Genomic DNA, 12,159 nt, shown 5'->3' on the forward strand with positions numbered 1-12,159 from the left:
GTTGAAACAAAAAGGGTTGAGGGAACTGATCTGACGGATGTTGGAGGGAGATGTGCTTGTGAAGGACCTTGTGTGTCATTTCAAAGCATTCTGTTTTAACAACCTTCATTATTTTGTCTGGACCACTCACTTCTGTTTCCTGCTCACCTCGCTTTCTGCAAAGCGCTGCCATGAGAGGAGGAACCAGGCATCTCCCCGATGCGGTGACCCCTGGAGTAACCGGGGGTGGGGGAGCTAGGCCTTTCTTTTGTACGATGACCAGGCAGGACACGCACTGGGCAGGGGGGGGCTCTCACAGGGTGGAGACCAGCTCTCCCTGGTACCCATCTGTTATGTGAACCTTTGGGCACACCTGTAGTTTTCAGTCCCTTGGCCTGATGTGAAGTTTGCAACCATTTAACAAGGGTTTTTGAAAACCTACTGCCCTGGGAACAGCAGGATGAATTCACCAGCTTCCCAGTCCTTGGGCCTGCAGGCTGGGGATGGGGGCAGGTGGGGAAATAGACAGTGACCTTAATTAGTAAGTGAGGTGAGGTGTGAACACAGTGCCAGGACAGAGCGGGAGGACATCCAACTGCCAGGGGTGCTAAGGAAGCCTTCCTGGGAGAGGGAACAATTGAGCTGGCTGTGAAAGGGCGGTGGGGCTTCAGAGTGTCCACTGGTGTCCATACAGTCACAGTGACTGGAAAGAGACTGTTTGTGACCTCTGAGAACAAACCCAGAAGGAAATTGGAAGACCGGGAGATTGGCTTTCTTTCAGGCACTGCCGTCTGACTTCCATTAGTTCTACAGCTGGATTTGCTCTGGGAGTCTCACAGTTCCCTTGTACTTGTCACAGTGGTTCCTCCCTTGACCCACATGTCATGGCAGCTGTGGCAGCAATAAAATCCCTTAGCCCCTAGGGTGCCATGTGCCTCAATTCCTTTTTTCTTTGAGGTTTTCCTTAATGCTTTCTTCTCTGAGTCAATGTTGGTCAGTGTTCCCATCTGTCTTGTCACCCCTGGGCACTCTTTATGGGATCACTGTACACAAGTGAGGTCATTGTTCTGGAGCCTCCGATGTCCCTTAATCTTATTATGTCACCCCAGCCCACAATGCCTGGGGCTCCTTGGAGGCAAAAGGGTCTCTTTGTGAGGCCTGGAGGGGAGGAGGTTAAGCCGCAGCTTAGGTGAACCATCCCTGAGCAGACGTGGGCAATGAGAGCAGAATGGTGATATTCACTCTAGGCTGTGTCGCTTGCCCCGGGGGAGCTGCAGCAATGATGCCGGCTGTCCATCAAGCACTGGGAGGTGGTCCACGCTGGTGTTAAGAGTGTGGATGTTTATTGGGTTTCGCTGGGTCCTTAGGCCAGGCAGCTTGATTTCATCGGCTCTGAAGTACTTTGCTGTTACCAGCTGAGACTCCATTAATCAAATTCTTTAGAAAAGCACGTAATGAATTGATGGGAGTAAGGGAAGGGGGAGGTTTGACCCACTGGATGGGACTGGAGCTTCGCAGTTCATGCTTATCGTGGCAGTAAAGGCTGTGGGGGATCCTGATTGTGCATCTCTTTCTCGAATCGTGGTATCTGCTGTCGAATTCCTCTTAAATATACTCATATCTTTCTAATAAAATGGAAATTGGAACTTAATTGGTAAAATTTCAAATAATCACTCAGCATCTGGTGGTTCATTTAGTTCTTCAACCAGATGTGTTTTATTAACAACTAACTTGCCTTTATTATCGGGAAGCTAACCATTAATTTATTAGGAAATAAGCTGAAAAAAACAGAAAAAAGTATTTAGAGTACCCTGGCCCTTCTCCCTTGGGTTATTTCACACTTTAATTAAGTGCTGGGCTGAAGGCCTAGGATTTGTCCTGTTGGGTTAGTTCTCGTTTGGTTCTGACAGCTGCTTCTCAACATGCCTAAGTCACCTTCTTCTCTTACCTGTAGGGCGAGACCCGTCATTACAGTAGTCAGCTCCATCTTCCTCCCAGCCTCCATTAACATCACGGCGCCTCAGTGTCACGATGGACTGCAGCCTGTGAACTGCCTGAACGTCACCGCCTGCTTTAGCTTCCACGGCAGGCATGTTCCTGGAGAAATTGGTAATGAGCCAAACGAGTGAGGGCTCTAAGCTGAAGTGGGCTTGCGGGATTGTGGGCAGCCAAGGGGTGTTTTCAGCATTTCGAAGGTAGCAGGCCTACATGCCAGATGCCTTTTCTCTTTGAGATTCCTACTCTTTTCATTCCATTTGCCATTGTTTTCCCAATTTAACACAACCTCCAGCTCTACGATAAATGATAGTTGACCCCAAGCATCCCTTTCCCAAAGATATGTGGACGAGACTTAAACCTCACTAGGCCACAGCGGAGTCAGACCTGTGGAACTCGTGGAAATGTAGTGACTGGAGCTTGGCCCTATGGAGCGTCCGTGCAGTTAGGAGGAGGAAGCAGTGGGACTTCGGAGGCTCCTCCATGAGCTCGCAGCACCAGCCAGACATCAGCGGGTTATACCTTTACTGTGAAATCAGAGACCAGGGGTGGTTGATTGGGTTGGGATGCCGACTTTTACAATGGCTTAGGCTCCCAAAAGAGGGGGCGCTGCTTTGTCAGCTTTAGATGGTTGAATAGAGGCAGGCGTTGCCATGGCCACGGGCAGTTTTCCCCACTCTCTCTCTGATTGGGGAAGGTCGACTTGCTAGCCCAGCTCCGGAGACTGCATCCAGCCCCGAAGCAAGCTAGGATCAGTGTGGGTGAGAATTCAGAGCATGGGATCCCCTGAAGAAAATGTGCGGAACAGTCGTGCAGGTTAATAGGTGCTTCGTTTTTACTTGAAAGGCTGATTTGATAATAGAAAGTAGAGTTTTGGGAAAACAAAACAAAAGGCAAACCACTAATAAAGACCTAGACTCACTGAGTTTCATAGATATCTTGAGTGTCATGCATGTCCCCCTACCCTGCAAATAGGGTTGTTTCTGGACTAGCAGCCCCAGCATCCCCTGGAGCTTGTTAGGAATGCAGCTTCTCAGGCTCCACTCTGCATCTCTGAATCAGAATCGATTTCAAGAAGATCTCTGCAAGATGCATGTGTACAGTTAAGTTTGAGAAGCACTGCTCTGGTGCACACGTGTGTGTGTGTGTGTGTGTGTGTGTGTGTGTGTGTGAGTGAGTGTGTGTGAGTACAAACACTCCACCATGCAGAAGCACATTTCCCTGAGCTAGTCCATTTCTCAGCTGCACCTGGAATGTTCCACCTTATTTAACAATATTCTAATCCTTCTAAGTGAACTGTCTCAACAGCACTTTATCTTGATCTTCAGGTGGATTGAATAGCTTAACGATTAAACCTTATACTTTTTAATATAGATTTTTCTCAAGGACATAGAAATTTCACACTTGAATGCAGGCATGCCATGAACTTGGGACTTGGTTAGTGAGAGGGAATTAACCACCTTTTTGTGAGCAGCCCAGAGAGAGAAAGATACTCCCTCACAATGGCACAGCTCTTGGTGAAGGAAGGAATTGAATTCTGGTCTGATGATACTTAGTTTCGCTCTCAAAAACTGTTTCTCACCACTGCTTTAGTTGTTTGACACACCACAGTCTCTAGGAGAAACATTTTCAGATGGTCCTGGGACTCGTGTGTCCTCTATCAACTACCAACTTGTGACATAGCTGAGCTCCATTGAAATTATTTTAAAATAATTGTTGAACTGGAGATTAATTTCTGTGTACATCAAAAGAAGGATCAATATTCTAGAACTCTTAAAAAAAAAGCCGTTAAGGGTCCATGTGCGTGTTCATTTGACAAGTATTTATTGTGTCCCTCCATGTGCCAGGCGTGTCCCCGTGGAGCGTTTAATGGGAATGACAGAGTTTCTGTTATTTGGATCCCGAATCCGTGTATACAGCTTTCAAACTCTTTACATCACTGTTGTGGTAAAAGTGAAGGTAAATTGGTGTAGCAAGAGCAGAGGAGAGGAAACCAAGATGCCAGTTCTGAGCAAGAGGAATTTCAGAGCACAAGAGAGTGGTAGAACTCTGACCTGCAGGTTCGAGAGCTGAGCGAGGAGGAGATGTGGGTGTCTCCTCACGCTGCTCCCAATCAGTGGCCCTTTCTGTGGCTCCATTCATTGACCTCTGGGCAGAATTACAATGAAGGTCTAGGCTTAGCCATGGTTCTTGGACTGTCGGGGTATAATGGAAGAGACAGGCTGTTGGGTGACATATAGTATGCACCTCATGAGCAGTGGGGAGCGACCCAGCTAATGTCATATTTGGGTGGTGAACACTGGGCAGGAGTGTTCACTCCCCCAATTCAGGTCACTTCTTTCCCTTCCGTCTGAAGCCACATGGGTTTGCTGATGAAATAAAATATTCCTTTACAGTGGAGAGACATGACATTTTCTGTCTCTTCCCCTGACATCCAGGGAAATAAGCTATATCTCAATCTTTGCAGTAAAGGGCGAAATGCAGAAATTGGTCAAAATAAATGAGCTGGCAGTGGAATTATGGAGAGTTTGAGAAAGGAAAAGTGGGCAGCCATTGTGGAAATGTGATGGATATCAGGCGGTGGTGAAAGGTTGCTTGCCAGGTAGCTGCGTGAGTCCAGCCATGGGTGGGGTGTTCTACAATTCAGCAGAGAAGGGTGGAGGCACCTCTAGGGCATAGATCTCCTCTGTTCTCCTCCAAGCCCGGCAGACAGTGCTGGTCAGCTCAGTGTCGTCACCCAGGCCTCTGCACTGAGATCCCGGGCTGGGACTGGTGGCTGCGATGGAGCCATATTCGTGGTGGTTTTGGCCCCAGATGCCTGGAAAATGAGTATATGCATTTCCAGGGCTGAGTTTGTCAGCAGAATGGCTGCATTTGGACAGTGCAGCCTGGGCAGCACAATAGAGAGGCACCAGTGGTGTGCTGGGTACTTCTGAACAGCTGTCAGAAGTAGTGTCTTCAGTGGTATCATGCTGGCATCTTCAGCCACAGGACCTCTCTGGGGATGGTTTGGGAGCCACACGCAGTTGATACTATAGTGTTGTCTCCAGTTTCTTCTCTCCTTTGGGACTCGTTGGGGCTCAAGCGTCTGCCTAGAGGAGGAATTCCATTTGCTTCTTCATTCTCTGCTTTAGCAATGGAAAACCACAGCTCTCACTTGGTCACTGGAGTTTTCAGGGCCAGCTAATTAGACAAGCCACTAGGGGGGCTGCTGTGGCTTCTGGCAATACTGTGGGAACTGCAGAGGTTTACTGTAGGGGGAATCTCTGCCTTGGCCCCTCAGGGAGGGTGCAGTCAGGAAAACAGAAACCATGCCAGTTATTTTAACCAAAAGAACTTAGCCTTGAGAATCGGCTAAACAGGTTGCAGAGAACCCGGTAGTAACCGCGTGAAGCAGCCGCTGCCTCTAGGTCTGTAGATCAGGTGCAGCAGCAGCAGCATGAGGGACTTTGCTAGAAATGCAAATTCTAACTGAATCGGAAACTCTGAGGGTGGGGACCAGCAACTGGCGTTTTAACAGGCTTCCAGGTGGCTTAGATTTAACAACCTTTGGAACCACTTCTTTGGGGTTATCAGAACCTCTAAGCTGGGAGAAGAGACCCTGCAGAGCTGGGACCTCAACCTTGAAGGATGGGGACACTGGCTGGTGCTGCTGGTGCTTCCGAGGGGGGTGCAGTGAGGCTGGCTCTGGGGGCCTGGGGGGAAAAACAAAGTAGAATTAAATGCGGTTGGAACCAGCTGCCATGAAAAAGTTGCTAGGTTAAGCTGAGAGGAATGGGAAGCGGGCAGGAAGGGGCAAGCCCCTTCTCCCTCCTCCGGCCTTGCAGCCTCCGTCAAGCCCTCCATCTTGACAGATTCACAGAGAGCCACTGCCAAAGCAGAAACAAACTTTGCAGAGTCCCATCCTTGGCACTGCAGAGTACAGAAGGGTGGGTTTGGAGCCGAGAGACAAGAAACCAGCACAGCCAGTGTCCAGTCACGTCGTTACCGAAGTGCCTCTTAGGTCATTCAGTCACCAAATAGTTATTAAGTTCTTAAAAGTGCCAGACCTGATGCTCAGTCCTGGACACAGAGCAGAGAACAGGACAGGCAAAGTCCTTGCCCTCGTGGAGCTTGTGATCTAGGAGAGGGAGGCAGATGATCAAGACAAAAATAGCCACTGCCTCTGCTTCTGGGTGTGTCAGAGCCCTGTGGTGTGTCAAGCCCTGTGCTCAGTGCCGGGATGCAGACACAGCATCCAACTGTAACAGCCCCAACAACAGGTTCATAACATTTCATCAAGCAAGAGTTCTGCTGATCCCATTAATGAAGTCTCATTAGTTATTTCATTCTTGGCTTGGGGAGTGGCCTGTGGCTCCTTGGAGCCTCCTGGCTGACATAAGTAAGGGTGGCGAATGCTGTGCCGGAGAGGGCTCTGCCCCTGACCCGTGGACAGGGCCTGTACCTACTCAGGCCAGGCTGAAGCCTACATGTGCCTGTCAGTCTCTGGAGGCTGAGAATGGAGCAGGCGGTTCTGGGCTCTCATCAGCCTGCTAGATGAAAACCAGGAAGGAATGAGCCCTAAGTGATTGTGTTCTGTGCTCTGACTCCCCGCCGTGTTTCCATGGCTCTTAGTCAGCCTAGCAAAGCTGTGCATGAACAGGGGTGCCTCCGCTGACTCCGGACAAGCGCTTGAGCCCAGGTCCTGAGAGATGGCACCACGATCATCCACGCCAACAGCAGAAATAGGGTTGAAACTAGGTGACTGGTCCCCAGAAGCTTCCTCTGGCTGTCAGGGTACATTTCTGCTGCAGAGTATTGCACATGGAGAACATTCTCTGAGCTGCTTCTGGTCTCTCGAGAAGCATGGGGATGAGATAATGAGGCAAATCCATGTTACGTGAGGAATGGGGTAACCTGGTCTAATAATTACCACTCATTCCTTTGGTGGGGGATAAATCTTAGGAAAGCTAGTAAAGTGGAAATATCTGCCCCCCTTTGGGAAACTAAGGGAAGCTCAGAGTAACGCTGGAAAGAGAATTTATTAGTAGAATTTCACAGCTGAAATCATGTTCTGCTGGAGAAAGGGAATGAATCAGAACTCGCAGGGAGAGACCAGAGCCGGAGTTGATGTGAGACAGCTGGCTCCCTCCTGGCCCAGGCCGGTGTGGGGGGCCCTTGGGAGCCAGCTGGGGGCAGGGAAAGGAGGCGGCTGAAAGCATTACTTGGGGGCTGATCAGCTTTTCCATCAACATGACATCATTCGACATGGCATGGACACAAGCTGCCAGAAAGAAAACCCGAAGATGTGAAATGTGCTATTGGAGTGGGCCCTAATCAGAACCAGCACCCTCCCCAGGCCCTAATCAGAATCAGCGCCTTCCCCGGGACGTGGGCTGGCTGGGCTGGCTTGCATTAGAGACACCCTCCTATGGAACTTCAGCCATCCGAACCAAGCGGGCTGATTTGCTGCTTCTCCAGCCTCTCCTCCCTTCCTTAAGGGCTCCCCTTCAGACACCTTTGGGGTGGGTGCTCTTTAAAACTACCCACCTAGTTCAGGGCTTTAGAATGGTCTGCACTTCTTGCCACCCTGGCAGCTTCGAGACCCTCCTCACCCAGGCTGAGTTTCCCAACCTAAGTCTCCTTCTAGAAGAGAAAGTTTGATGTGGAGCTGGCTTCTTTTTGTATAATTTAAAATGTCAGAGTAAATTTTAAATGAAGGAGATGCACTAAGTAGGAAATTCTAAAGATGAAAAGTTTCCAAAATGATGGTGCTTGGCAAGCTGGATAATACAGTCTGTCTGTGTTTGTATACTTTAAGAAAAGTCTAGTAGAAGTACATGTTGGCATGTCCACACTCCACCTCGAGCAGAGTAGCAGTTGTGGTTCTCAGCTCAGTTTCTAGTAACTGAGTGATATCTCCCCTCCCCTGAATTGCAAGGGGGATATACTGGGTCAATGATTCTGCAGTGAGATGGAGCTTTGGAAGACTAAAGCTGGTATTTGTACAGTACCTGTCATAGTGCTTGGCACATACTGAGGGTCAAACTCATTCACTATTCTTGACTTGCCCTGCCTTAATTTGGATTCCCCCAGAAGCAGAGCCTGAGTCAAGGATTTAGGTGCATGTTGTCGACTCAGGAGGGGATCCCTAGAAGCACCAGTAGGACAGTGAGACAGGAAGGGAAGGCAGCATCATCGGTCAAGATTCTCTAGATAAACAGAACAAGAAGATGTGTGTGTGTGTATTGATATTGCGACTTGGAGGCAGCCTTCTTTTGGGGAGTACTTCTGTCTTTTTCTCTTTTGGTCTTCAACTGATTAGATGAGGCCCACCCTCATTATGGAGGATAATCTGCTTTATTCCAAGTGCACTGATTTAAACATTAGTTTTTTTCTTAAAAATACCTTTGCTATGACATCTAGATTTGTGTTTGACCAAATATTTGGGGACCATGTCCTAGCCAAGCTGACACAAAATAAACCATCTCAGTAGGTAAGAAGGTGTATTATTAAGCAAGTTACCACTGTGGGAAGCTGGAGCTGAATCCTGCTGTGGAACCCTAGGAGTCAGTGTGGAACACACCTCAGAGTTACCCCACCAAAGGGACGAGAGAGCTGGGGCCATGCAGTACCGAGGGCTGCTCTGAGGACATGCGTTCTTGTGTATTTCTGGCCTATTATGCGTGTGAGCCAAGCCACCAGAGAAAGCCCTTGGGAAAGGGGATGCAGATGCTGGCAGTCGCAAGTTGAGCTGGATAGCAGAGAAATGGGAGAAGCCAAGAAGATATGGATGGGGCACAGATACTGTCTGCTCTACCTCCTGTCTTCATTCCCACCCAGGCTTTCTCTGAGCTCAGCCAGCTCATTGCTGGCAAGATGGTTCACACCCTCTGTTCTCTCTGTGATCACTCTTCCCGAGGTAGGGTAGCCATAGTCCTCTCACCTGGGAAGAAGGCCAGGTCGGGGGCCCCAGAGGGGACCCCGCTCAGCAGCAGCCACCACCACCATGGTTCACCAAGGCCTTCTGGCTCATCTTCCAGCAGCGCCCATCTCTAGCCCTGATCTTCTAAATGGAACTGGAAACTCACTTCATTTATACTTATTACATGGCTGTTGCTCGGGAAAATTGTGACGAGTAGAAAGTAAATTGGCTAAAGTTCAGTTCTAGATCTCCGCACTTGTTTGGTTCTGCGGTCTATGCATTTAAAAAATGTGAGATTTTTGTTAGATAATGTAAAAAAAAAAAAAAAAAATTACACCAAGAAACCAGTACAGGGGATAGAACCCGGCACTGCAGAGAGTTCTGGATTCGGTTCTGAAGTGGATGAATCTCAGGCATGGAGCAAGTCTTGTTCTCTTCTGGGTCCTCAGTTCCTTATGTGAAAACAGAGTTTTGGACTAGAATTGCCCTAAAGTCTTGACATTCTACAGGTGTACCCCATTTCCTGCTGTTGTCGCCAAGGGAGTCAGAGTGTAGCTCTTGTATAGGCTCCCGTGTTTTCTCTGTTAAAGCATTTTCCAACATGCATTATTTTCTTAATAGTATCTCTTGGGATGATCCAGGTCTGAGGTCCCTCCCAGTGAGCCAGCCTTGCCTTGGAAATCAACTGTTTGTTGAAATAAGTCAGGAAAGACTTGCCCTTGCTGACCCAGAATCTGCCAGCTTGGCATGGCAGGATCCCTGAGATGGCAGAGGCCCAGGAAAACCATTAAATGCATCAAAAACATGCTCTGTGGCAGCTGCAGAATGCCCGTCCAGGTCACTTTCCTCTCTCCTTGTTCATACCTCCCCTGGTGGCTGATCCCTTTGATGTTATTCAAAGCCAGAGCCATCCCTGCTGCCTGGCTTCCCATACTTGAATGCCTGCAGGCATGAGGCTGCTTTTTATTGATGCCAGAACCTGGCTTCTAAGAGGCTGGTGTGTCAGAGGGGCCAGGGGCTGGGTCATCTGCTTTCCCATTGCTCAGCAGTCTCCTGTGGTTGTTTTATGGACAAAAAGTTCATTTTCCCTCACTTTAAAAATGCCACACACCCCTGAATCCACAAACCAGCCAGCAGCAAAAAAGTGTTACGGTGGGGCTGACCTCTGAAACAGGTCTTTTTGGTACAGAAACACAGTGAAATAGGTCTGTTAATACTAAAGCCATATTTACCTTATACAACACATTGTTGTATATTTACTAACAGACTCGGAAATAATGGAGGCAAAACCTTTTGGGTTTATTTAATGTGTATTCTATATTATAACATCTTTTTTTTTAATCCTGGATTATATCACAGTAGGCTCTGCCATCTGGCATTGTACACCGAGATATAGGTGGTGAGTCTTTTATTTTCAGGAGGGCAACTCAGTGCAGGCCCAGTACAGGTCATGGTTTTGTTGAAGTGATAAGCACTGTAAAATGTGTGATCGCCACACTCGGCTGCTTGGGAAGAAAGGTTCAGCCTTCGTCTGAGTTTCTGTGCGTGTAAGCTCTGTGAAGGCAGGGCCTTTTGCCCCTGTCGTCCAGATGTATCCCCTGCACAGTGCTTGGCATGTAGTTGGTACTCAGTGGCCCATGGATGGGGCACAGTCCAGCAGATGTAGTGTTTATAGAACACCACTCAACATCTGCGATATGAGTCAGAGTTATTGGATAATTTCTCCTTTGCGTTGGGAGCATTTCCCAGTGCTTTATAGGAGTCATTATTACATGCAATCCTGATCATTTTAGCAGCTTCTAGTAATAGTCTATAGGTTCACCATGGTGTCTGTTTTCCAGGACACTAATTGTGTTGAGTGCAGCTAATTGGTGATGTGTATATTGGTGGCTCAGTTGATAACTCACAAGGTTTAAATCGGGAAGAGCCATGAAGTGTGACGTATAGAGCATCACTCGGAAGGCAGAGGGCATCTGGTTCTCTCAGTTCGGCACGTGCCCTGGCTGCATTGACTTGGGGCTGCAGTCCTCTGCGTAGTGGAGGGTCAGGTGTTGTACGAAATGTGCTCATGATCCTGTGAGGGACAGCGGAGGTGGCCTTGTCACCGTGTGTGTGTCCTCGCTGATGTTTTGACCTTATTTATTGGCAGGCCTGAATTACATTCTGACAGCTGATGTGGCTAAAAAGGAAAAGAGCCAGTTGCCCAGGGTCTACTTCGTGTTGCATGGAGAGTCCGTGGGTCAGGTCTCAGAGAAGCTGCATCTGGTCCACATGGAGGAGACGTGTCATCACTATGTGGCCCACGTGAAGGTCAGTCCTCCTTTTTGTTCTCAAACTTTGATCTCTACAGATGTTCATTTGGAACTATGGAAACTACTTTTATTGTGCATTACGTATGCTCTGACTTCCAAAACCTTATTTCATGAGGAGAACATTCCTTTCTTCTTTTAAAGTTGGAGTCTGACAGGCCTTTATTTATCTTATTGTGCTGGTCTTGGCCTCTAAGGGGGGTTATGGTGGGCCAGGAGACCTGGCTTCGACTTGTTCTTTTGGGAGGTTTCTCTTTCTCTCTGTAAGGCTCAGTAGTCTTCTCAGAGGAGAGTCACAAAAGCACAGGTCTCAGGGTCTACAGTGATGCTGGATCGCACTGCACCTGATGCCTTTCTCAGTGGTCCACTGGTCCAGTGCACGTTAGCTCATATTCACAGTTAAGGCGTTTTAAAACTGGTTGGACTAGATCTTTCTCCCTTGATTATGTTCGGTTTATTTTTGGAGTACATTTTTTGGCTCTTTCCCCTTCTTACTCTAAATAAACTTCCAAATGTTTTTCTCCTCTTGAAATTGTTTGTTAAATACACTTTGCTGCTAATTCAGGAGGCCAGGCTTTGATTAGCTACAGAGTGGCATAGGCAGGGCGGGAGTGTTGGCGGTGCCCAGTGCCGAAGGAATGGCCAGCCATTGACCCACAGGCAGAGGGCATAGGAGGTGGAAGGACTTGCGTGACCCAGGCCACATGGTGGGTGAAGCGAACAAAGGTTTTGAGTCACACAGACCTGGTTTGTATCCAGTTGGATGAATACTTTGATCTCTCTGTGTCACAGTTTCTGCATCTCTAAAATGGGCACAGTAATACTTACCTTGAAAGGTGGTTGTAAGAATTAAACATTACATGATGCGCATACTTAAAGGACCTGGCATGGAGTCTGACACACAGCAGGTGCTGAGCATTATTATTATTTGGTTGGGCTATGTGTAATTGCCAATATTCCAACATTCTTGAC

The 12,159-nt window shown here is 48.2% G+C and overlaps 1 protein-coding gene across 1 annotated transcript in view; it reads left to right on the forward strand.

Annotated features, from left to right (window-relative positions):
* The window catches only part of ITGA9 (integrin subunit alpha 9), a 281,374-nt gene that overhangs the window by 54,809 nt on the left and 214,406 nt on the right, over positions 1–12,159 (forward strand). Inside the window, exons 14-15 of the mRNA XM_023525395.1 lie at positions 1,934–2,088; positions 11,028–11,188. Of these exons, the coding sequence (XP_023381163.1) occupies positions 1,934–2,088; positions 11,028–11,188 (316 nt within the window). The remainder of the gene's footprint in view (positions 1–1,933; positions 2,089–11,027; positions 11,189–12,159) is intronic.

Source organism: Pteropus vampyrus, unplaced genomic scaffold, assembly GCF_000151845.1.
Source record: "Pteropus vampyrus isolate Shadow unplaced genomic scaffold, Pvam_2.0 Scaffold1, whole genome shotgun sequence".
Lineage (NCBI taxonomy): Eukaryota > Metazoa > Chordata > Mammalia > Chiroptera > Pteropodidae > Pteropus > Pteropus vampyrus.